Source organism: Patagioenas fasciata, chromosome 12 (genome assembly GCF_037038585.1).
Source record: "Patagioenas fasciata isolate bPatFas1 chromosome 12, bPatFas1.hap1, whole genome shotgun sequence".
NCBI classification, from domain to species: Eukaryota; Metazoa; Chordata; class Aves; order Columbiformes; family Columbidae; genus Patagioenas; species Patagioenas fasciata.
In genome coordinates, this window is record NC_092531.1 from 16,921,505 (window position 1) to 16,948,899 (window position 27,395).

Here is a 27,395-nt window from a genome sequence, read left to right on the forward strand (position 1 = left end):
TTTGGATGAGCCAAGGTAAACAGGCAATGCAGACACCACGGAAAGCAAAGGAGCAGTTTTAACTGAAGGAGCACATTATGCCTTCACATTATTTTATGAAGAACACATGAGCCTTGAGGGAAAAGTGTGAGGAGAAAAACCTTGAATCATTATAAAAAGGCCTGGGCTCTCTAAGGAGATACATTAATACCTCCCCAGTTCACAGGAGATACCTACCTTCTTCCCCCATCCACAGACTTCAATGAGAAAGGGCAAAAATGTCTTAACTATATCCAGTCCCTTCTTATCTCCTACTTCCCTCTGCCCTGCAGCAGCCCAGGGGCACTGTCCCCGCTGCCAGGGCAGCACTGCAGCAGCACTGCGCAGTTCCCTGGATGCAGCAAGTGAATAAATGTGACAGCAGCACCGTCCCCACCTCGGGACAGACCAGCACCCACTGCTGGCCAGTTGTTGTGATGCTGGAGCCCAAGAGTCTGGGCTCTAAGGAGCACGTTCAACCTCTGGCATATAACCCTGCAACACGATCTCCATCATTTCCACGTGGGACATCCCTTTCCATCTCCTATGCCGCCTGGCATGGGCACGAGCTGCTGTGGGCTGTTGGTTGGTCAAGTGTGCTCCTCTACCATGGAATTTATGGGATGCTAAGAGGCCCTCACGAGCCTGCCCGCGTGGGGTAGGTAGGATTTGTGGGAAGAAAGACTCCTGAAGCTGCTGCAATGACAGGCTGCAGCCTCGTCGAGCATTAACCCCCCACAGCCACTCCCAAACCCGGCAGTAACAATCCAGTTAGGAATTTGGAAGGCAAAGAGGATCTTCCCACAAACAGGCCAGCCCTTTGGCAGCTGGGGGCAGGAGGGCCAGGGCAGCACACAAACACGAGCTCTCATAACGCCATAAAGAGCTTCTGTTTCCCGACATGGCAACAGAGGGAAGGCGGGGGCCAAGGGAAAAGCAGCCGTCTCGGGCCACGTGGCAGGTCAAACCACCGCCCAGTTTGTTGGCATCCTCTAAAGTTTAAATATTCTTTGAGCCAGCAGTGAATCATCCCTGGCAGGTAAGAATGATGTTAATTTATGACATGCCAAGTGCAAGCAGATCTTTTGGTGCCAGTCCAACAGTTTTAGTCTTATTAACACACGGCGATGGGCTCAGGTTGCAGCTGTGCACATTGAACTCTGGCAAGTGGCATTTTAAACAATGACAGACTTCAGAACAATCACTCCACACGTGGAGCTGGGCCAGGCAAAACTGAAGGGTGGCAGAATAAAGGTCAGGAGGGTAACCTGTTTGTCTGGGAGAGGAACAGGTGGCCCGTTGGGTTGCCACAGGGTCTTTAAACTGTCTGAAGGACACAGTCACGGATCATTTTAACCCATTAAGCTGCTTAAGCCTTCCCTTACACTGGTTTGAACTTCAAGAGAGTATTAAATCTTAAAGAGCTTAGTAATGCATCTTCAGGAAAGCTCTTCCCTGTGCTTACGCATTCATGCTGCAAGATGGAAGTGCCCAACCTTCCTTTGAAAGCAAGAACCCTCTGAACCAGATCCATGCAGCTAAAAAGCAGTAAGCTTTAAATGAAACCACTGCAACAGAGCAGCAACTCACACTGGAAAACAGAAAACAAGGAGGAACACATCACAGTCCCCACCAGGCTGCTCTGCAGAACCAAGGACACTGTGCTTTTCAGAGTCAGAATCAGAGGATGGGTCAGAGAGAATATATCCCCTCATCGGTTCCTGTCTCACCGGTCCCCCAAGGGACACGGAGGTGACAGCAGTTGCTGAGACCCTGCAGCAGCCTCACGTTGTGTCAAGAGACCTCAAACCACCTCCAGCCAGGAGGGCTGTGTAAGAGTGAATTCTGAGCACAGCTTCTTACCTCGACACCCGGGCATAGCAAAGTCAGCCCAAAGCTTTCCTGCCAGTCGTGTGTTTGCATCAGAAAATGTGACGGTGGAGACACAGAAGACATTTTCACCGCAAAAAAACTTAAATGTTCAAAGCCATGTTTCGAAGCTGTATTTCTCAATTTGAAATATTATATCAAAATAAACTGGTTTTGAAGTGTCAAAAGACAGATGTTTCTGAGTAAATCAGTAGAATAAGATCTGACATACAACTGTTTTCCAATGCAGTGTTTCCAAACCAATTGTTTTCAGAATTTTTATATTCTTCCCCCTCCCCAATCTTATCCTTGGAAGCAGAATTTTTATTTTCCAACCACACACTTCCCAAAAGGAAGAAGTTTAAACAATAAATCAGGTCTTGTTAAATGAATACAAGGATTTAGCTATAATACATGTGAGATCTTATCCAGAAGAGAGCAGGGTGTAAATTCATAGAGAAATAGCTGTCTCTGATTTAAACACCAGGTGTGTGGATGTGCTTATTCCCAAATGCAATTAAAGGAATTAAATTCTTTCATAACAAGGCACTTTTATTCTGGAATAGGAGCATTCACATATGAAATTAATCAAGAATAGCTAAAGCCACAGCAAGGTCTCAGGCTACTGACTGTAAATGAAAACAGTAAATTCATTCTCTCTCTTGCAGCTTCTTGCTACAAAACACACTAGATCCCCCTGGATAAATGTTCCTGTAAGTAAGGACTAGTCCAAGCATGTCTGTGAACACCTCGCGATAATATTTCAATGAGACGGACTGGAATCAATATTTTTCATCTTTGCAGCTTGGGGCCAGAGAGCAGTGAGCGGGGCAGGGGTGTCAGACAGCGGGAGCTGGGAGGGAACGGGCTCAGCACTGACCTGGAAAGAACCGTCTGTCTGGTGGGGACCAGTTCTGCACCGTTTGAGCTTCCTTGAGGGAGGAGGGAAAAAAGAGATAATTAAAAAGAGGTGTTCAATTCAAACCTGCTCCCAAGTATCCTTATAGGAATCAGATAGAAGTTTGGCTACAGTTTAGATAGAGCTACTGGAGAAATTCAAGCCCCCATGTTTCATAACATCCTGGCTTTAGAGTCAGGATTACATACCGCTAGATCTAAAAATCTGATATGAAGTACTGATTTAATATAAAGGAATCCATTAATTTAAGTTATTTATCTGCAGCCAAGAATAGAATGCATATTTGTGATCTGGATAATTTTACAGAAACATGACTAGGTGCTTTTGCCTGCTAAAGAACAAACCTGTGTCACTGTGCAGGTAACGCACAGGTGATGCTTTCACGTTAGTGACAGTGGGACCACAGCAAGAGTTCCTGTACTGAGCAGAGAATACAGCAACATTTTCTAGCCAGGAGTGAGCACTGAGAAAGGAAAGAAGGGCTGTTATTTGCAACTATACAGGAGGAGAAACAAAAGAAGTATTAAACTGCGAAACTAACGAGCATATCAATAGAAGTATAAAAATCAATCTTAATTCTACAAAGATGTAAGATACAAACTAACTCCCCATCGTGGCAATTACTCAGTTTTTATAGAAACAAAGATACAGAACAGTAAGGTGTGACTATACAGACTAATGAATCCTGGTCCTTTCAGACATGGGGTTTACTGCCTGGACAACTCACTGCTTTTAATCCTACTCTGAAAGGAGCACTTACCTCGAATTCGTTTGGAGAACTTGCCAGCCCTATTCCAAGATAGGCTTTCTGAAGAAAGTTAAAGCTGTTTTTCTTGGTAATTCTCCTCTTCCTGTATAATCTACATTGATTTGGCTTTTTGTAAAATGAAATTAGAGAGCCAACAGAGACAGGGCAGAAGAAAAAGCAGCCAAATTCAAGTCCATGCTCAGGCTGTTTCAAAACTTCAGTGCCAGTGAAGCAATCAGAGTTATCACAAATTGACTCAAAAATATTAAGCTTGATTCTTCTAATTGCTTTAACAATAAAAATCAATGGTTAAAATTCTAAAGTATAAAGGAAACATAATAATATTGACGTAATAGCTACAAGCGCAGAATTCTAGAAGCCAGAAAGTGGATCACAAAAAGCAGAACAGGGCACATTCAGTGCCACCCTTAGTTAATACTTGCTCCTAGAAGGAACACTGATTATCTTTTTAAACATATTTTTCGTAAGATCTAGGCAATGTCACCAGTTATCTTCAGACCATATCTCTATTTTACCATAGATTATGTACCGTAGCGGTTTCTCATTCTTAAACAGAGCACTAGTCTTCCAGTGGACCTTAGTTGCACCAAATTGGAATTTAACAATGCATTTTTTGCTTTCGTACCAGAATAGCTTGATTCGCTGTTACAGAAGTGCACTTAGAGCACATTCATAGCACCAATCAATACACAAACTCAGCATCACATTTTACATTACACGAAAGCTTTCTCCATTGATCTGAAGGAAAAAAAAAAAGTTAAGCCTTGTAACTTCATGAGGTTCACAGACAATGACAGCAGAACACCTTCAAGGCTCCAGTCCTCATACCACAGTTGTAGTTGTATTTAGCAACAGAACAGCCACCCATGACTGACAGCTTTCTTTGACAGAAAGAGCCAGTCAATATTTACATTCCTCATGAACATACAGAAGAGCATCAGGGTACTTGAGAAATGAGTCCTTGATTGCCACTTGGAAGGCATCATCAGAAAGTGAAATCACTTCAGCACCTCCAACAACAGAACTGCTTTAGTTCTTGAGACTCAAGATTTCTCACAGATGTGTCAAGGTCTTTTGCCTGGGAGCAGGGGATGTCTGAAGGGCATAATGGGTGCTGAAAAAATTACTTAAAATGTCAAAAGATAGAGAAAGCATCTGGTTATCTCTTGCTTTCTTCCTTGGTGAAGTAGCAGAGATCAAATCATTATAAATGGCCACTCGCAGGCTCCTTGAGCCACATAAGGGGAATACTGGTAAGATTCTTCAGTGTGGAATAGAGAGGGATCTACTGTAATACTAAGTGATCACTGAAGTTGGAAGATACAGATGCAGTAGTTCAATTCGGCTCTCAAGTTCCCAAAATGTCAGCACATAGAACAGCCCTAAATCTTGGCTTAGAAGTCACAAAACATCCAGTGCCTTTCCAAGCGAGATCTCAGCTCCTCTCATTTCCTGCACACAATAGCATTATTCAGCCCGTGAAGTTTCCACTTCGCTTGCATTTATGCCAAGTACTTTTAATTGCAAAGGAAAAGGATGTTAAGCTCTTCCCATTTGTTTCTTTCTAATTCATAAGGGACACAGCAGCGGTTGGTAAAAGATACAGGTGAAGGGTTGTTCTCCCCCTCCATCTCAGTTATTGAGGGACTCGCAACCTCCTCCTGCAGCTCGAAAACCGAGGTTACCGATGCTGCAAGGGTAGGAAAATTTATGTTGTCATTTGTACAGTCCTAAAAAAGCAAGTCATTGTAAACTCACTAGCAAACAAGCACCAGGGAAGTCTGAAAGATGTCTAAACCCTCCAAGGCATCCATTGTAACTGATGTTCAGAGTCACCTTGGCCAACGTAGGTCTCATTTAAGAATGCTCATATTCACCCAAAACACATACAATAATTCAACTCAAAGAACTCATCAGAAGAGAGTAGCAGCTTTGACTGAAGCAAAATGCTGCACAGTAAGGAGTGAAATAACTGGAAAAACAGATGCTTAATTACTACTTATTTTTGGCAGCCTTGTTCCTATGGTATCTGTTGGATCAGGGGAAAAAGCTGCTGAATGCTGCTTAGTAAATAATACATGAACCACAGTCACATCTAGGGACTATCACGGTGGCACATAAGACAGCCCTATTGAAAGTTTCTTTTCTTTTGGTCAATCCATAGAAGGGTCTAAAGTAACGTTTCCATATGGGTTTTGTTCCTGTTGTGCAATCTCTGGTGAACTACACTGTCTGAGACAAAGGGATTAAGCAAACTGGGTTTGGCTTGGTGGTGTTTTAAGAAGTGTCTTCACCCCACCTCTTCAGCCTTGGGACAAGAGACATATTAATAGCTATTTGCTGCGCAAATGAACTGAAATATAAATGAAATGCTACATTTATCATAGCTTAATAGCCCCAGGAGTAAGAATTTAGTTAACTTTAATGAAGTGTAATTCTATCAAAAAATATAGTTTATTAACAAGCACATACAATAAATTGCACCACTAACTTTAAATAAAACATCTAGCAAGCTCACCTTCACACCAAGTGACATTTGGTTAATACAGAGCAAAAAAGCAATACACGTTTGCTTTCAACAGACATAGAACAAACTTAATTGTAATCCAAGTCCAAGTTGTAATCCAAAGAAGGGCACATAAAAGCAAAAGTAATGAAGACTTCACATGAACCTTGCTATTTCTTTCCACCAGACCTTTGGTCTCTTACAAAATAGGTCTGTAATACAAAAAGTAATAAAAACTCTGGATTCAATTTACTCAGCCTCTTCTATCTCAAGTTAACTACAACATTTTGCAACAACGTGAGTAGTATTAAGAGGGAGGTAAGAGGCAAAGATAGTTATATCTTGGAATTACGTAAATTCAGCTGCAGATAGAAAGGCTGCCTAGCAGCAGGCATGGACTTCAACATCATTGTTCCAGTTTTTGCAAGAAATACAAAAAGGGTAAAACACATTCTTCTCTCTCATCAGTTAAAACTTGATCCAACCTCCACTGACATCAAGCCAAAGTTGTTCTGTTATCAGTGGTGCTCTGATGGGGCTGCAGTGGCCTCCACAGAAAAGTCATCCTCTCTGGTGAAAGGTTTGTCATCCTCCAGTTGTCAGCTCGGCCGGGATGTCAGTAGAACCTGACACGCTGTCGCCACACGGATGTCACCACAGTCTCATCCTCCCTTCGTGCCAGAAAAAGGGATTCAGCAGAATTTGATATATAAGAATTGAAGCCAACTTGGCAATGAACAGCTCCGCTCTGCTCAGTGAAAGATCTTAACCTCACCACAATGAAGTAAACAGAAGGTTTGTCATGAACTTCAGTAAGAGCCCAAGAGAACGATCAGGCCAAACCAGAACAATATGAACTTCTTGATATTAGACCTTGTTCTTCACACAGGAAAGGACATTTGTATTTCTGATCGTCCCGGGGAGTCACAGGAAGGCTCCCAAGAAGTGTTCCAAACCTAACGGTGGCCGCGGTAAAACCTCTCGCGCAGGATTTTTAAACAAATCCAGAGATTCCTCTGGTTCCTTTGTGGCAGAACAAAAAGCTATTTCTATAAGCAGTAGGGTCCCAATTTTATTAATATGGTGCTTGGTATCACAACATAAACAAAAGTTATGCTGTGCCCCCTAATTGCATCAGAAGTTAATATTTACTCGGAAAAAAAAATTATAGCAACATCAATGGGTTGAAGACTTACTTTCCCTCATTTCTCTCCTGTACCTCTCTCGTTATACTGCCTAGAAAAAAAAAATGTGAAACTTCTCCTGCTCCCACCCTAAGCAAAGAGTTAAGATCTCTTTTTACGATCAAAACCCCTTTTAAAATGGTAATTTTTTTCAACTGATGAAACCAGACTTTTTCGCAGTACAAGGAAAATTTTAACTCAGTGTGAACTAACCTGATGAACAAGAGCAAGCAATCAAAAATCACCTAGAAATATATGCGTTAAAGAGAAGTCCAAGTATTGCAACACCTCATAGTGAAAAACAAGTGATGCACGGTTCAATCAGCAAGAAGCTCCCTCTCTCCTGTGAGCCTGCAGAGCTGGCTCTCATCATGTCAGCTACTTATGAAATACTCTTACAGTAGAACAACTTTAGAAAAGTTTGGACAAGTGAGAATGGATTTATTTTAATCTATAATAGAACAATATCAACCAAAGATAAAGATGAATACAAACACTGTTTCTATAAAAAAAAAAAAAATCAGAGAAACATGAATTTAAGCTGCATTTTCAGTCTATCTATTGGCTTTCCTCTTCCTTGTTTTATAAAAATAGCGTATGACATTTCAGCTTCATTGCGTATTTAAGTCACTTATTCACTAAACATTCCATTCTTGAAATATCATCTATTAAAATGTTAGTTAAGATTCATCCTGCTTATAGAACTGACTAAATTTCTGAACTGCACTTGTAGACAATAATAAAGAGACTGGTATGAACTCAATAAAAAAAATTATTCAATTATAGGATGAAAAAAGAAAATAAAACTTGAATAGTAGTAATTCAAAAGATCAAGCTCCATTCTTACCATCTGATTCCTAACGAAACAAATGTCAATGCCTTTTAGCTGATCAAGAGATTTAGCTCCAAAATAACCCTTATAGATTGAATTCAGAAATAATCTGTGCTTCGAAGTCTGTAAGCTGCTAAAAAAACAAAAGGACAAAAACTTCCAACAAAACATCTCCTTCAAAGACAACAGAGCAAGCCACAGCAAAAATAATACTGAAAACTCCTGATCAGAGTATTGTATCAAAAAATACTATTTGTAACACTATCATAGTTGCCTTATCCATCAAAAAAATGGATTCTCTACTACACTTGTACATTTCTGAAACAAGTATAATTGTACATGGGTGATTTACATCTCAGCTGTGTAGTGCCGAAGAAAAAGCTGAAGATTCATTTTGCTGCTTCAGCGGTAAATCCCGCTGGGTGGGAAGGCCTGGTGGGATTATCGATACAGAAACCAATCAGTGGAATGACAGAGTCAGAAATCCAATAGTCCGAAGTCTGCTCGGACATGGCTCTTTCCCCTACTGCAAGGCGGATTTAATAAATGGGATTTATTTTAGAAAGTTTCACAATTCTTAAACAGTGGATGATACTGGCATTCCTGAACAATTTTACATTTCTTAATGCTAATTCAACTCCCTAAAACCAACCCAATGAAACCAGCAAAGCTTTTACAAGTGACATGCACAACCTAAAAATTCTGCTCTCAAAACCTGCCTTTTTGGTACTCTCTTAAGCTCTTAAGATACTCTATTTATTGAAGAGATGCCAGGAAGCCTGCAGCGGGGACAAATGCTTCTTTGGCAAAAGGAAAATGTTTTAGTGCCTCCTCCCTTCCAAGTATGTACACCTCACCACAACATATGCTAATGCACTACCAAATAAGTCTCTTTATCTTGCCATTTTTATAACAAACTGATTCATTCATTCCTGTTTCAGCTTTTAAGTACCTACTGCACAGAGCAGCACACTGTGCCAAATCAACAAGTAGTTTATATCTAAGAAATAGAAAGTAAAAAAGAAAAAAACACATTGTATTTTTAAAATGGTATATTCCAAAACAAGTCAAGAGGGGATAATTTTGTATAAATTGTTTCAGGGTAAAATTGAAATTTTAAGTCATGCAGACATTTTAGGCCCTTTTTTTTTCCACCCATTGTCCTTTATTTAAAATGAACAAGATCTAACAAAAAAGGACTCCCAAAAATACGATAGTGGAAACTTGCGCTACATCTGCCATTAATATATGAAAACAAATCTTACAGCCCTTCTGTGAAGATAACAATATATGCATATTTACCTAAGCGTGGAGATGCACATACCTCCCCACCCCGGATTTCCAGCCGTCTCTGAGGTTAACACACTCCACTGACACACTATCACAAGTCAGCCAAATGCTGAATATAGAAAAAGGTGAAAACCAACTCTCTGCAGATCTACAGTCCGCAATTGTAAAAATATAATAAATATAGATAAATATTACTATCATATTCCTAGCTTTTTTTTCCCCCCAAGTGAAATTTGTACTTAAAGTCATTTTCTTCCTGAAGAACTGAAAGAAGCAAAAGGGGAAGTGTTTTTAAAAATATAACACTCAGGCAATGAAAATAAAGACAGTACACCCTCAAACACGCTGCAGCGAGAGCACTCAGTGCAGATATCAGTACCGGTCTCCCTTACCGAAACTGGATCCTTAGTCTCCAAACATAACTTAGTTACTCCAACTAAATCCGTGGTGCTTCTAATGACACCAGAAAGAAAGATCTGCTTTTAACATGTGGATTTAAAGCACAGTTAACTGTCAAAGACCTGGTATAAAACTGGGATAACTCCACTGGGGAAAATACTCAGATGTGAGGGAGAAAATAAAGCTAAATTCTATGGGAAAGTCACTGGCATCCATCAAAGGTTTCTGTAGGCTCAGATCTATACATCTGAATCCTGCTGTAGGGGTGATGAGTATGAGGGGGAATAAGTGAAAACCAGTTTGTCATAACTGGACCTTTTTTCCCCCCGTTAAAAGAATGAAAACAGCCTCAAGTGATGCAACGGGCCAACGTGAAGACAGCCGCATTTGAAAAATACTGGAAATCCTGAAGTCAGAGCTTGTGAATTTGTTTGGTTTGTACGCTGTCTTGGAGGAGAGAGAAGTTAATACTTTTAAAGGCTCGGTATTTACACTTCCGAAAAGTTTCTCCAGTTCATCCAAACCTGATAGGGCAGGATTTAAGTGCCTCTTACTGTTCCCGACTGGGCACTTCTGCCTTGGCACACGCGCACACACAGAATTCCAGTACCAAGGGGATACGACGTCTAATGCAGCTTTAAACTGGCAGCACTCCTGAGTAGTTTTACATGTTTATCAACTCAGTAGGTCAAAAGTCTGCAGACACTGGGTGGAGCAGCAGTATGCCACAAAACTAACAGTTGTCCTCCTAGAAAAGAAAAAATAAAGGGGGGGGGGACAGTTGTCAGTAAAGATTAAAGCTCCTGGCCCCATTACACAGCAGACAATGTGCTGATTTGTAAAATACAGGATTAGCCGATCTGGACACTTCAGAAAAAGCAGGTTCACTTGCTCTATAATCAGTGCCTGATACAAAGGCAGGGAAACATTGCAGGGGTTCTCAAAAACCTTCCTGGTTTCTTATGTATTAGGTTTAAAGCAGCAGCATGTGGTTTTTCTTTCTGCAGAGGGTGTGGCTGGGTGTTATAGCCAGTAGGTTTAACAGCTAAAAGGAAAATAGCCGGGCAACTCTTTGCTCCAGCTTTGCTCATGTGTTTCTTAAATTACTGTTTGTATGCATGAAATGACTGAAGTCCAGTGACCTCCTTTGGCTCAGCTGAGTGAACGAGCTGGGCCCAGATCTTCAGAAAGGCCGATTGACCCGCAGGGCTGTCGCTTTGTGCCCGGTACTACAGCGGGGGGCGTAACTTGAAAGTGTGACACTGCCCTGGCTGTGCTCACATTGACCCTCCTCCTGCCCCCGTCCCGGCAGGGACCTAGATACCCGCTTTAAAAATCCTAAGATCTGGTTTCTGCTAACTGAGAAATCCCACTTTACCCAGGGCTCATGTCACCTCTGCTTTTTCAGATACAGAAATCCAGTTCAACACTGAAATATCCTTTCCTATAAGAGGATACAGCACATGATAAGGAAATGCAGACATAAGTTACTGGCATGGATGTGGCATGTGCTAATCAGCGCTGTTCAAATGTTCAGGATCACTACTCTCTGTGTTTTCATGGTCACTGTAAGCTCTTTAGAACAGAAACCCTGTCCTTCACGTCTCTCTAAACCAGCTATCGCACCTCTACAATTCCACATAATCTTACGACGTCAAGTGCACAAGCTACAGAGATAAGGATGATGGGCTTCTCTGCTCAGATATTATTTTCTCTGGATTTGCATCAAATGTCAGCTACTTAAGACTGTATTCATCATGGCATTTTGCAGAACATTTTGCAGTACATTCTTGTCTACGGGAGGGAATGATAACCACTTTTTAAATAAGTGAAAACCATGCAGAAATAGTTTCCATCAATATATTTCAGGATGTTAATATACTGTTCTTCTAAAATAGCCTTCAGATATGCTTTTGTTGAGTCATAACTTTAATAATTCCCAAAGCTGTCTCCTGATGTGTCTGTCATCTCATAGCATTCTACAACGAGCAATGCTTAGCAATTACTTAGAAAGTAGAGGCCTCTAGTCCAAACTCTCCCATTGTTGGGTTATTTTTGATAATATAAGGATTTAGTGACCACCAAGTAGTTTTGCAACACTTGCTTAGAAAGTGATACCATTCTAATGGAGCTAAAGGCTTGAATGAAATTCTTTCTAGCATGATTATAACATCTTATGCCACCCTGAATATAATGACTGTAATGTGAAAGTAATTTATTTCATTCAACATGAAATCCATTGAATTTCAACATATGACTGAAGCGTAACAGAATGGCAAGTTGAAGTATGCAATCGTCACAACCAGATCTTTCTAAGAAAGATGACTTTTCCAATATAACATTTATGCAGCATTCTGGTTCCTGTCCTGATTTTGCATACCTAAGTTGTTTTCATTTCATAAAGTTGAATTGCTTACAAATCAGATACCTCTTATGTCAAAAACTCACAGCAAAATAACCTGTGATACAGCTGTGAAAATAGGTACCATCAACCTGAATCACCAATTAGCCTCTTTTTTATTTTTTATAAGATCTATCTATTGAAAAGCAGTTTCGTATTCTTACAGAAGTTAGCTGTCAAATCGAGGGTTTCAGCAGGACAAGAACTAAGTAGCATCCTTGTGCATTATATATACCAACAAGTAATTTCTGAAACATTGCTTTTTAGAGCACTTTTCTGCTCCCCACCTTTAAGCAGATGCTTTGCAACTAATGGTTTGACATGAATTCTCTAAAAAGCACCTGAGCATTGGATTTACTTAACTGCAAATTACTTTTCCATAAACTTTCTTTATTAGTTACAAACAGTACTGTACTTTTGTCTTAGTAGAACCAGCTGAAATTTCTCTGATTATATTCTTCCATTGCAGAAAGTGAATTTGTTGATGTTATAGCTCATGGTAGGCTACAGATTCATAGGGGTTAGGCAAAGAACCACTGAAAAATGATTAGTGCTCACCTTAAAGGTATTTTAAATCTTTATCTACATGAGGGCAATACTCCCTGAACCACCTCCCAGTTTTGAGTCCCTTCTATGACTGTACCATGCTTGACTTGTGAATCCTGCGGACACACAACTGTTTAAAGAGACGTATTGCTATGAAGCGTATGTTACAATGTAGGAATGTTTCCACAGCATATCTCAAGTTAATTAGCATGGAAAGAAAAACAAGAGTATTTTACCACAGAACATTTTAATTAAGCTCTGGCTTTAGAGTTTTTTTCTGCCTTTAATCCTACAGCACTTCTATTTGGCAGTGGCATCCTCCTGAAGTCGGGGTTGAGATCATCAGGTGAAGTATTGGTGTTAGGCAGTATTTGCTTCCCAAGGCACAGAAGTGCCGTGCATGTGCTATGCCACCACAGCCAAGTCAATCCCATCATTTTGAAACCCTCCACTATCACACAGCGGCCTGAAAGAGGCAAGTGTGATAGCCTGTGTTAAACAGCCTAACAGCATTATGCTGGTTGTCTTATATTAATAAATACACATGTATGTAAAAGAAAAGATTTGTCAACTTTCATATGCAATCATAGGACAGGGGCTTTAGATTTGAAAGGCTGCTAAGTTTAAAAAAAAAAAATCCTTAAGAATTATGCTTTGTTCCATAAGGTGTTTTTCTTCCTAAATGAAACCCCAGTGTAATTTCCTGTATAATTACCCTTGATGCAATCCTGCCATTGGGGTTTCCCTCAAGGGAAAGAGCTTTGGGTAGACAATGGTAAACATGGGCTGGCTGCAGCGGTGGCAGTGTCCCAAGGGACAGTGCAGCAATTCCAAGAGGCTTTTGGGTAGTGAGATTGGAGTCAGAAAGTTCAAATCTAGAGAAGAAAAGAAACAAAAAAGGTTTGTAACAAAACAACTGCGTGATAAAGTCAAGCACAACAAGCATGATCCATGAACAATACAGAAAATAAGCTGTCTCACATTCTTAAGACTTTGTCAAAAGAACAGCAACGTAACATAAATTACCACAATTAGAGTGAAGTACATGGTGCTTTCCACGTGTAAGTTCAAAAAGTTGAAGTTAAATGTATAATTTTAGCATCTGCAGGCATAAGATTAACTGGGCCCAAATATCCAGGTAAAAATATTATGGCTCAAGCAAATAATAAAAGCCATTAATAGATCATAAAGCATTGTTAGACACAAAGATGAACAAGACAGGTGTTTAGTAATTAATAACTGGTAGTTAAAATAATTAGTAATGATAATTAAAATTCTGAAAAGGATATCAGTATTATTTCACCAACATAATTCAGCAATGAACTCAGCAGGATAGCTAAACTCACTAAAAAGCCCAAACTCCACCATCAGCAAAAAGGGATCTGAAGTATTCTGAATTACTTGACATATAATGCAGCCCAGCATAATTCTCACAGGTCCAACCAAAGAGACCACTCTAAAAAGATCAGTACATTCACTATCTCTTCAGTGTGCCTTCATTTTCACCAAAAGGGGTCATTTCATGCGAAAGAGCAATCATTTGATCAGCCTTTGCCCCAGCCACATTCTGGTTTAGAAATGAAAACCAAGATGCTAATCTCCATCTAGAAACTGAGAGACAGCCAAGACAGGTGAATGAGTTTAGGTGCTGAGTAATCAAGACAAGACGCAGTACCTGATAAATCAGTTTTGTGATATCACACCAGCTTCAGCTTTCAAACACTGTAAGGTTTAACCCCATACACAATGTACCGCAACAGCCTCAACTGATACGACAAACATGACTAATAGTACATTTGCGTCAGAAATAAAAGGTCACGTTCTGTACCCAAGCAAAAATTGAGGAAAAGTAGTCCAGTCACTTCTGTCATACTTACCTAGGAGGAGCCAAGTATTTAACAGCACCCTTGAAACTGCAAATTTAGGCAGTGACAGATCGAATCTGCTACTTGAATCATCTGTGCCACCTGCTTCCCCAACACCCATTATCTAACACCTGCCTGAACTCCACATTACTCCTCTCTCAGTGAAATGTGGGTGTCACCAGCGGTGATGCACAGTCTTTAATAAGGTATATATGTGTGTGTGTATATAAATATCTAAAACGACTACAAAGTACAGTGTAGAAAGCTGAAACGGAAAAGATAATTAAAAAAAAAAAAGTTTCACTACCCTTTTCAGGTTCCACACCTTGGCTGCAAACAGATACCATCCTCAAGGCCTTGTATAAGCCATCTATGAACTGATTTTGCAATGTTAACTTGCTATTCCCAAACCAAACCTCAGCATCTTCAGGAACCACATTCACAGTCATATTCCAGAAATCACTGTGCAAATCACAACTGGGTGAGAAAAGCAGTTACTGATTATTTAGGAGATCTTGTACCTGATGTTCTCAAACTCCTTTTCAAAGATTAGAATTTGCAAAAGAAAATGAAACAGCAACTGTCATTGTGCAGTTTTGGTACAGCTGATATCCTCATAGTGAACAACTAAAAGCCTCTCCTCTCCCAATACACAGAAATACACAACTGCAAACTGGTCAATTAATACGCTGTCTATGCCACGGAACACGTTCTCCACAAAGCAGCTCCGTTTCCTATGAACACAGACTTGTTTGTTCACCCCACCCCTCAACATGAAGCTTCTTCCCTTCCGTGTATTTGCTGCAGACCTTCTTGTACACTTTTTCTGGCAAAGCAATAGTTCTGCAGTCATGATTTCCTCCAGTGGCCACGGTACAAGTGACCCCTTATAACCCTCCAATCTTCCGCATTGTAACTCTGCCCTTCTGCTTTCTACTTCCACCTCCAAAACTGACGAATTCCTAAGATGCTGCAAACAAGAGGGAGTCACCATACATCTAAATCTGACAAAAATCTGAATCTGCAGGTTATTATCAGATATTGCTAAGTCATGTGATCCCATGATGAGCAACCAGATGAGCAAAGAGTCTGAACTGGGGCAGAACTAAACCAGCTCAGCTGTCACGTTGTACTGACATGGCCAAGGGCCGCTCGCATTTCTTCTGCCTTACGTGTAACAAGTCTGCCAGCTTAGGAGTGTGCTGCCTGGCAAGAAGTTGCATTGGTGGCTGATGCATCTAACCTTGCCTCAGGAACTGTAATTCTGATCTATTTCCATTAAAGAGTTTCTCCTGCAAAAAGCATCCTTCTTTATACAGTCCTCAAGAAAGAAACCATTTGTAAACACCGCTCAACCTTAGAAATAGTTTTTGGATCTCTGTTCCTAGATGCTGGACATTTTTGCTCTAATACAGCATTTAAAACTTGACTAAACAAATCTTTTAAAATATAAATCCTTGCCCAGCTCTTTGAAATGTTTCTATCACTGCCAGAAAAGCACTTCCACACTGTAATCTGAAGAATGCATACCTTTTAAAAACCTGCAGTAGGTGTTATAGAGGGTCCTCATGGCCAGTTCTTGCAAAGGCAGCACGCGATCTGTTTCCGTCCCTATGGATTTCACCTCTGCTGGCAGGAACACAGTTAACTGGCCCGATGAAAAAGAGAGCAATTTCACCTCTGAAACTTGGATTGGAGAACCACAACTAGAAAGACGCAAGACATTTAAAAATGGTTAGAAAACAAACAAACAAAAGTAATGTTATGGAGAAGCCCAGATGACCAACCCAAAGTATCCTTGATACTGTTCTTCAGTGCAGCATCCTTCACAGATTCCTTGCAGAGCGCAATATCTGTTGACACACATTTTTCTATCGACCCCCACCTCCTGTGACATGCTAGTCATGGGACATCTGGAGGTCTTTCGTTATTAAACAACATTCAAAAGCTGGAGAAATTAGCACAGAATCCCATGGAGGGGAAGCAAGTGCATTACATGCCCCTTACCTCGCCAACACGCTCATCTCTCTTAGCCTCTGAATGCCGTTATCACTAAATATTTTACATAGGGGAGAAGTTTCATACCTAACAGTTGTCTTCCTGTGTTTTGGATCAAACAGCTGAGAGTGGTAACGGATTTCTCAACTAGAATATGTAAGGCCAAGTACAAGCACCAAAAAATATCACTGAAGTGCCACCAGGTGATTCTGTACTGTACCCTCCCTCATCCCCAGAGCTCCCTGCGAGGGTGGGGGGTGGATGGGTGAAGAAAAAATAAAACAATCAGCCCAAGCTGTAGTGGGAAGATAACTGGCAAGTCTATGAGCCTTGTCCTTCCCAAATTGTATGAGGAAAAGGAAGGTTTTTTGGATCCAAGGACAGAAACTTAGCTTGTAGTAAAAATAAGAACTCTTTACGTGATCCCTGTTACAAGCTATCATACCAAAGACACACGCATAGGAAAATTCTACTAAGAGGTTGGGGAAGTCAACAAGGGAATCGGAATTGTTTATGACAACCTAAATTTGAAGCCAAGAGGAACTTGTTAGGGCCAGTCCTAACAAATGGAACAGAAACGCAAATTTGTCAGCCTTCCCAGATATTGGACCTAAAACTGAGGTAACTGCATTTGACCTTATCGGATGTGAAAGACATCTCATAGCACTTCTCTGATAACAAAGGATCTCATCTCCTCTGATTAAAGGAAAAACAGCCCAGAGAAACAAGCAAAAAAGAGCAGCATCAAACAGCAAGTCAATAAGCCTCTTGTTAAATATTTAATACTTTCCCACAAACCATTAATGGGGTTAAAATATAATTGGGAATTCAGAGATCCAATATTCCAACAATCCATTTCCCAGCAGTCCATACCCAATGAGTTAGCAATGACAACAAACACATCTAAGATGTTTTATTTCCAAGCTGATTAACCCCTTACCAACTTGGCTAGAACACACACCCATAAGATCATCAGAGTTTCTGCAGTTCAGAGCTGGCCCATTTGGTTTACTCTACATAAAGGGTGAGGCTATTAAAGCCCAACCACAACACTGAAAAACAAGGTAAACAAGCTAAACAGAACAACAAGAGGAATAATCCAAGAGATATACACCCCTAAATCAGGATGGATTAGGGAATGAGTCTCAACCTATGAATAATACTAGGTGCCTGAACAAAGAATTAAAAAATGAACCCACATAAAATCCATGGAAGTTAAAAAGTGGAACAGAGGACATTCTATCTAGCTGGAAAAAAATTAAACTGCGGAAGAACCCTGGTGAATAAATAACTGGGGAAAAAAAAAAAGCTGTGACCACCTATTGGCTGCCTTCAACAATACTGACATACACCTATAGCTGGAGACTATGAAATCCAATCTGCAAAAAATAAGATCAAAATTTATTTTAAGTGCTGAGATCATCACCTCTTACATAAAAAGATTTTTTTTTTCAGTCAGTCTGACTGCAGGATTCCCAGACATTCATTACTTACACAATGCAATTTCTATTCTATTTTCAGAAATGGAGCTTTATGCTAGTAACAGTAGCATGTCAGATTTCATTCTCCAGTGGATGACCAGACAGAGCACTAAAGCCCACATCTTCAACTCTTGTCTGGCCCATGAAAACACCACGTTGGTTACTAATGCCTTCTTGGAAAGAACACAGAAATTCTTCACATGACCATTATTACATGATTTTAATGTCACTCAGCACATTATCATATAAAACCTTTGCTTTCTTAATAGTATATATAAGTATTCTTCCTGTCTTGAAAATTTTCCTTGAAAATAATCTATGATGTTTTGAGATGGTTTCACAACATAAAGACACATATCTGGTGGTACACAAATACAAATATTATTTCCTGCATTGTCACTAGTGTTTTCAGTCACAATCAATACAGTTTATTACATTTAGGGTCAATTTAATGTCTGCCTTAAAATTTACAATCAGTTCCGAAAGAACAAAGGCTAGAAATTATTTTTTCTGAAAAACAAGATTAGTAGAAGCTTGAGACTGCACACAGTTCAGCAGGATTATAATCCAACGGCAAGTATTTAAATACCACACAACCAGCTGACACGGGAATATTAGAAAAACCTTAAAATGCCAAGACTCAGCATCTCACATATTGCAGTAGAGTGCAGGCTGAAGAGAGGGAATTTATATTTAATGCAAGATTTGCTGAGAGTGAGCATACCAGAAATTTATAATTAGATGGCAACGGGGACAATCCGCTTCTGATCAGTTTTACACCAGTAAGGCTCCATTCATCGGTGACGCTGATCCTAATTTTTGCCAGTGCCAGTGCAGAAAGAATTAAGCTTGTGTCCTAGACAGACCACTTCTTTCTCACATCCTAACCACAAACATGAGACAGCCGTGGATATTTTTAAAAATCCACATGTAAAAATATACCTGTCAATCCACAATTCCTAAAAAAAGTTACTTATTTTAACTGGTAGGTACCGAGACCTACAAGAAGCTGATACTGGGACGTAAAATGAGTGAAGGAGCCGCACGTGACAGACACGGCCCATAACTTACAGAGTGGGAGAATTTATGAACCAGACAGATGCTGTAACACATTGAAAAATATTTTGTTTATTCTTTAGTTCTAGAAAGCCTGTGAAGGCTACATTTTTGGTCAACCTTTAAATGCAGCTAGGTCTTGCATTACCATTGTAAATTCCTTCAGAATAACTGCACTGTCTGTTACAGTTTAATACTAAAATATTGAAAGTCAGCAATTAAGACAGAAGATTTATTATGAAAATATAACAGCCCCAGGGGCTGCAGTAATCCCCTCAAAGTAACATCAGTTCTGGAAAACACACAGACAAAAATCAGTTGTATCATACAGGAAGATATTTACGAGAAATTTTACAAGTAACATGTATGCAAGACGTGAATTAATTCATACCTACCCACTGCACCCAATGACTTTATTATACAGATAAGATGGGAGGCCTTTCAGATGAATATTGTTATCCACATAAACATATTGTAGCTCCCGAGAACGACCTAAATCTGGGATTAGAAAAGAAGAAAAGTCAGGGGGAGAAGGGATGACACAGTGACAATTATAAGCAAAGCAATGCTCTTGAATTATAAATAAGCCAATTAGACTCAATTTAAGCAAACATAAATTAGTACTTCTTAGTTGTAAAACTTCAGTCAATGGTTTTATTATGGATGAGCTGAAAAGCTGTTTAGAAAATAGCATTTAAAATTACTACAACAAAACCCCTTTCCAGTAGCCCTGAAAATCACATTATAAATAATTAAATTTTAAAATTGACAAACTCCAAAGTCAATTTGAAGAAGCAAAGGGACAAATGATTTCAAATCTACAGTGTGCACTTCAAGTTCATAAGGTCAAACCTGCTTTCATTAACTCGCCTCATGTCACCGAAATCACAGCATCACTATCTTTAGTAAAGCGGTAAAGATCTAAATTATGTGGTCTGTCCCACTTTTTCTTTTCTCCAAGAAGAAATATTTGGTTGATTACATCAGCCATAGGCAAATACGATCAGTAATCATTCCAAAACAAGTCCGTGTGACACAGTAAATTACAGAACACAAGAAAATATACAAGCATTAAACTGCAGAACAATATACAACAAAAGTTGGGGCTCCAAGTAAAGGATCACTCCATCTGAAGGTGTGCTGCTTGCATGACTTCTGTGAAAATATTCATGGCTGGCAGTTAAAAGTACAGCATGTTCAAGCAATATCTTCATAGATTATAAATACATTAGCATACCTCCAGATAGGAGCATGTAAGTATGGAATAGGGTTTTTTTTGTTTAGAAAATTAAAGTGAGAAAATGGAGCAAAATTAAAATTTAGGCTTCTATGAACAATTCTCAGACACAAGAATTTTGCTTATCAGCAAGATCTAGCCAGTGGTAAATCTGCCTGCTATTAAAACAAGTGAAAATGCTAATGTGAGACATTAAAAAAGGCAAACCCAACAGCGAACTAAAAAGAATAGTTAAAAGAGTTTTGACGTGGCAGGAAAGCTGACGTGTAGGGTCATCTGGGCAGCCTGCGTCATCTGCAGCTCCTGCGCCGCTCACCATACGGGCTTGGGAAAAGACACGTGTTTAATACAAAGCACAAACCAAGTGAACAGTGTTTGAGAGCCCTGTGCCCGGGGGCTGAGAGCTGCAACCCAGACAAATTGTATTATGAAAAAAATAAACAGAAATGTCCATATGTCATTCAACTTCTTAAACTTTTATGAGTATGTTATAGAAACTAAGCAAAATAAGCAAGCGTTTGCCTGAATCAGCCACATTGCAAGACGATACTAATATCGACTAATTCTGACTTCCTGTCTTTATCAACTGTCAATTACATCAGTCTGCATAAAGATACAGATAACCAGAGAAATCAGCCTTTTGCAATTGTGGTGAAGAACTGAATGGAAGTTTAAAAAATTTCCATGATATTTCTATTCAGAAATGCCACTTGGAATAATTATTTCTTATCATTCCCTACTGTGACAATAGGTAATACAAGAACAAGAGCTCTGGACACCACTTAGTGCAGATAAAGCAAATGATATTTTGAGTGATCTTCCCCCAAAAAACGTTTGGCCATCTTAAAATATACTGAAAGTCTCCAGCTCTCATCCACTTGAAAGGCAGCTGTAAGTACCAGAAACCCAAAAAGCTTCTTCTGAGAAGCTGCAGAGGGTGTCACGTTATCAAACTTCTGATATAAAGAACAAATGATGATACCAATGGAAAATTAATATATTCCTTCTCTGAAATAAAAATATTAACATAAAATAACTGAGTGCTTTTGTTTTGTTTTTCTTTTAATACAGGCCCTGTTCTGCAACAGTCTATAGAGGTTTCAGGGGCCATAATCTGAGCTTTGCTCAAACTGGAGTCCCGTTCAACCATCACATGCCTCTCTGAGCCTGTCCCAAAGACATTCCAGTTCACAGAGCTATCTGCTGCATCCATCAACTGTCCTGCCCCAAGCAGCCAGGACAAATATCTCTGCTGACTGATGGGCACTGCTGTGAGATGCTGCTGTGCGTCGTTATGCGCTAACACCTCAAAAAGATGATTTATTTTGGCTCGGTATTGCAGCTGAAAATAGTTGAGTGAAGCTCTGGGATATTTTTAGATAAAACAAAAACATTGTTATCCTACAATGAATAAAAATATTGCACTACTGAGGTACTATAACACCATGAAATACTGTAAGGCTGGAAAAGAATCACCCAATGAAACGTGAAGCAGCCAGTGTGTGCGCGGCACACCCACTGCTCAGAGAACATCGCCTCGTGGTGCAGAGCCAATTCCACCATGAACAGAAAACCATGAATTGCTGGGTAGCTTGAATGCGCTACTGTTATTAATTTAGAGAATGGGGAAAAAAAAAATTAACAGAGGCTCATCTTGCTCATTTCTACCCAGATGTATGCAAATTGACTGAAAATCAGGCAAGTCAAAAAAAGCCCTAAAGCTGTTCTTTTCATATGCGTTGAGGGGGAGTCAGGCTGCATCTCATCTCTTCCCTCTGTCTTTATCTTATGCTATGTTTAGATTCTGAGTTCTGAGTTGACTGTATTTCCTAGGTAATTAAAGCAAATTTTTGGATGTTAGACAAAATATCTCAGTAGGAAAAATTCAATTCCCAAAGCCAAATAGCCTGTAACTATAAATGTTTCTTTGATATAGTTTCTTTGCATTAAATAACCAAGCATCTTCTAGTCCCCAAAAGATTTTTTTTCCGGTTTCAAACACTATCCATAAAGTTTAAATTTAAATAAATCATCACTTTAAAAAGCTCTTTGTATCCCATCCACATTAATTTTTACGTCTTATATCAGTCAACAAATATTGTTAAAAGTTCTCTAGAAAACACGCTTCTGAAGAACTCTGTAAAAGAAGGAAGCTGCCCATCTATGAAAAGGCTCAAGCTACAAAGACGGTTTTCATGTGGCTTTTGCAAGCGCTGTACTGTGTCTAAAACATTTCCACTTTCCTCCTTCCAGGCTCGCAGATCAAAGACCTTTCTCCAGAAATGACCCAATGCCATGAGTCCTGAACAAACCCCAATTCTATGTGTTTTTTTTCTCTTTCCTCCCCCTCTTTTTTTTTTTAACCTCAGGGCCCTGGCATATGCATTCCACATGGCTGAAGATGGAACAAAAGCTCTTGTGTGTCTGCACTGATGCTCTTTTAACCATACTGTGAGGGCACAGACACAAAAGCAGCATATACTGAGGTAGAATAAGACCTTTGTTTAGTGTGCGCTGATAATTACTAGACCCATTTTCTAAACAAAAAGTACACAAACTCTCAATAAAGTGATATAACACTGAATATTTGCTGTCATAACATACCCTGTACTGCCAGTACACTTGAGATTTTCTGGCCTATTTTAATTCTATTTGTACTTCATTACATAAATAATTTTATTTTTGCGATGTCATCAGATTCAAATTTCTGCTTGCAATGGAATTTGCTTTCAGGCATTGGAGCATTTGGTAATGGTAAAATTTTAAAGTTAAATTTCTTTCAAAGCATAATTCATATTTCAAGTAGATTGATATAAAATGATCGGTAGTTCCATCTGCCCTTCAAGAACAGAATTCCTAAGACCATGTATTAGGGCAGCAAGAAAGCTGACAATAACAGGGTTGTCCAGGATAGAGTTTCCACTTTTTCCCTCCCCCCGTGCAAATTAATTCATTAAGAAGGCCCAAAGGCTCAGATCCACGCAGTCTTGTTTCTTTGAATGTAGACAAGAGCTGAAAAGTAATAATTAAAACAAAAATACTAGCATATCCAAGAATTAAGTGTATTCTGCAAAACAAATGATTAATTCATTATTGTTTACCAATCTGCTTGTTCATTCACCAGTTCTGAAAGTCAGAGAGTGGAATCAGGTATTTTAATTCTATTTTGTAAAATTGCTTCATAGTGTTTGTTACACTTTTTTTCTTAAGATGCACCTCCCTTAAAAGAATGTACAGGAGAAAAAAACTACATAGTACCTCTCCAGCAGTGCTGGAATGGCTCTTACACCGATCAGTCTAGGAACAGGAAAATGCAGATTTCCATTACACTCAACAAGAGGCTCCACTGGCAGCTAAGAGGAACATACTTAGATGAGGAAGAATGGATTCCTTGGCATAGTAGACATCAACCGCCATATGAAATAAATAAAGTCACACTTTAAAAAGCATTAAGCAATATGTTCCAAACATATTTCTTCTAACATGGACATGTCTAATAAAAAAAGAGACAAAAACCCTATTCTGTCAGGAGATTAATAAAATGTCTGCTTTTCTACTCATCTTCCTAGTGGAAAAAAATCATTTGACAATTCTTGCTTGAATATCACTTGTAGATATTTCTGCAGTATCTTTCACTGTTATTTAACTTCCTTACTCACAGCCCTTAACTAGTAAAGTTGGATGCAATACACACAAAACATTAGCCAACATGTGCAGCTAGCAGAAATAATGCTACGTTTATGCCTTAACTTCAGTAATTGTTGTGTAGTGCTGTACACCAAGAAAAGTATTTTCCTATACAACAGAACATAGATTTAATCTTTTTGCTTTTCAATGCATTAACTCTCTTCTCCTTTATTTCATGACATCTTGACCACTCCGAAGCCTTCTGATACTTCAGAGGAAGGATTAAACATTTACATTTCTACTGTGTTCCTTTTCCTCTGAACTCTAGGATTTATGATTCAGTTTCATATCCACAGATAGCAAATTATCTCCAAATGTTCACCAGTGAGGCACTATTAAGAACTACTGAACAAGGTCAATTGATAGTCTTTGATGTTTCCCGTTATTTTAAAAGTTCCTTTTGAATGTTTTGAATTTGAGTCTAAAAATAAAGAAAAAAGAAGGTGTGTCATTATATTAGAGATTTATTTCCTCCTTTTGAACTTGAAACACTTCAGCAGATCTACGGCTCATCCAGGTCACAGCTCACTCACCGATAAGCTACTAGTGCGAAAGCAGCAAATCTTTTACCTTTTACTACTTCACATCTCATCTTACTGAACAGCCTCTTCTTTTTGCAAAATTGAAAAGATTCATCTTCCCTGTCTCATGAAATGGAGTTAGAAATATTTGCCAAAATAGGTGAAGTTACTTTGCTTGTTTTAGTTAGTACTGTGGAATCTGGATGATGCATCTTGGCACTCGTCTTCTCATTTATACAATGACATATGTTGGGACATAACCAAAACACTATGTTTGGAGACATTATTTGCACTTACTTTCCAGTAATATAAACTAAGGTGCTAAGAAAATCAGAAAGACATCAAACTTCTTTAAAGATGAAATTGCTAAGGCTGAAAAATTAAGTTAAACCTATAAAAAGTAATTAATTTAGAAATTATTATCTCATTTTTAGCCACCGCAATTTTCAGCTTCTTTTCAATGTGGTTATCATAACTTCATCTGCACCTAATTAACACCAAAATCTGACTGTATTATAACAACCATTACTGGCTATTCAAATAACAAGGCAGATCTGCATGTGTGACTGTATTGCAGCAGAGATCAGCCCTTGGCAGGGCTAAAAAGTAACAAACTTGTGGAAGACGACTTGTTTTTCAGAAACAGAATAAACAGTCCACACTTACTGACAACACAACTACTTCCACAACAAACCACCATGCACTGACTGCATCTCCTGCTCGTGAAGACCTGTGTCCTCATTTTGGCTGGGACAGAGTTAATTTTCTTCCCAGTGGCTGGTATAGTGCTGTGTTTTGTGTTGATGGGAATAATGCTGATACCAGAGGGATGTTTCAGTTACTGCTGAGCAGGGCGTACACAGAGTCAAGGGTTTTTCTGCTCCTCACAGCACCCACAGCCTGGGCTGGGGGGACAGGAGCTGGGAGGGACCAGAGCTGGGAGAGCTGATCCAGCTCACCCAAGGGACATCCCTGCCACATGGGTGGGGTCTGCTCAGCACAGAAAGCTGGGGGAAGAAGGAAGGAAGGAGGGGACACTTGGAATAACGACCTTTGTTTTCCCAAGTAACTGTTCCATGTGATGGATCCCGGCTTTCCTGGAGATGGCCAAACACCTGCCTGCCATGGGAGCGGTGAATGAATTCCCCGGTTTGCTTTGCTTGCAAGCATAGCTTTTGCTTTACTTATTACACCATCTTTATCTCAACCCACAGGCTTTCTCACTTTTACCTTTCAGATTCTGTCCCACATCCCACTGAGGGGGAGTGAGTGAGCGGCTGTGTGGTCCTAGTTGCCAGCTGGGCTTAAACCACAACAACCTGTTTCAACATTTCCAAAGTGTTGAGAAAACGGCAGATAAACTCTGTGATACTGCCATGGAAGTTTTGATGGATGCCTCCACACAGCACGGACTAAACCCTGCGCTAGATTATGCAGCACTGACATTCCTAATGATGAAGAATAGTTTCTGTGGAGTTACTGAGATTCCATAGCAAGTTTTAAACCCTAGCTGAAGAATCTTAGTTAAATCATCAGATCCAGCAAATAGAAACAGATCATTACCCAAAGTGGTGGAGCTCGGGTTACATAGTACCATATTTAAACACAACATCATTTAAACTTTTTCTCCTTTCAGTTAGCTAAAAATAAATTTGATAGATGGTCTAGTGCTTTAAAACAGACATGAAACCTTAACCTGCGTATTTTTTCACTTATTAGCATATTTTCCAACAATATGATCACTGTGACAACTCTATAAACAGAGTTTGTATGGCTTAGCATCAAAGAAAATTACTTGTTGAATTTGGTTTTTTTCTTTTTTGGGATGGAAAGTTTGCTTTCCTCCTCTGAGCCTCCCCCCAGCACAATGACGGTGGTGACTCACCAAGTGGCAAAAACGCGAGGCGGTTCCCAGCCATGGAGAGCTCGTTGAGGCTTGGTAGTTGGCAGAGGTGGCGGGGAACATACCACAGGTGGTTTCGGTCTGCAGTCAGGTACTGCAGCGAAAGGCACATGTGCAGCCTTTCAGGTAACGTTATCAAACGGTTGGTTGAAATGTCCAGCGTTTGCAGCTCCCTCAAGTCTCCAACCTCTACAATCCAAACAGGGGGCATTGAGAATTAATAGAATTACTTTCACAAACAAGACCACAAGGAAATATCTCATATAAATCAAAAACAAAGGTCATCAGTTAACTGTGCTGGTTTTCTCTTAATTCACTGGTCTATCGATCTGTGCTCAGAACTGATACTTATAGCCTCCAGCATCTTCATATTTCAAATCTTTTTGATGAGGAACAACTATCAGGCAGTACGTTTAAATATGAGATCTCTCAAGACAGAGCATTCCTGAATTGTGACAATGACTGCTGTCAGACACATCAAGTAGGTTCCTGGTCCTAAATCAGAACTAGGAAAAAACCCAAAATCAAAAAAACTCGCATTAAATAGCTTCTTGTTACTGAGGGTGTTTTGCATGAGCCCAAACTCATGCAAATTTCTTTTTTTTTTTAATTTAAGGATGCAGAGCTTATATGTACCTTACTTAAATTGTCTTGCAACAAGACTTACAAATAAATGCATAGCAGTTCTTGCTTAGTGGCAGTCTTTTACCAAGCACATTTAGGAATAACAACTCTGTCTTCAAAATACAATTCAAAAGACCTAGTTTAAATTAGAAATTTCTTAATAAACTGCAAGTTATACTGTTATGTTATATTGTAGAGAAATATTACAGTAAGTTCTAACCTATAGCTGCAATAATTACAGCTTCTAGAGATTTTCTTTTTTAACATTCTAAGAATTTTTAAAGCACATT

At 39.5% G+C, this 27,395-nt stretch overlaps 1 protein-coding gene across 3 annotated transcripts in view; it reads right to left on the bottom strand.

Moving 5' to 3' along the window:
* Positions 1 to 6,010: 6,010 nt before the first annotated feature.
* Positions 6,011 to 27,395, bottom strand: part of LRRC28 (leucine rich repeat containing 28) — a 54,518-nt gene continuing 33,133 nt past the window's right edge. For all 3 annotated transcript variants that reach the window (XM_065847362.2, XM_071813996.1, XM_065847363.2), the window contains 5 exons: positions 26,464 to 26,670; positions 19,529 to 19,631; positions 16,129 to 16,304; positions 13,449 to 13,608; positions 6,011 to 10,534 (listed from right to left, as the gene is read on the bottom strand). In XM_065847362.2, coding sequence (XP_065703434.1) covers positions 10,462 to 10,534; positions 13,449 to 13,608; positions 16,129 to 16,304; positions 19,529 to 19,631; positions 26,464 to 26,670 — 719 coding nt within the window. In that variant the 3' untranslated portion in view covers positions 6,011 to 10,461. The remainder of the gene's footprint in view (positions 10,535 to 13,448; positions 13,609 to 16,128; positions 16,305 to 19,528; positions 19,632 to 26,463; positions 26,671 to 27,395) is intronic.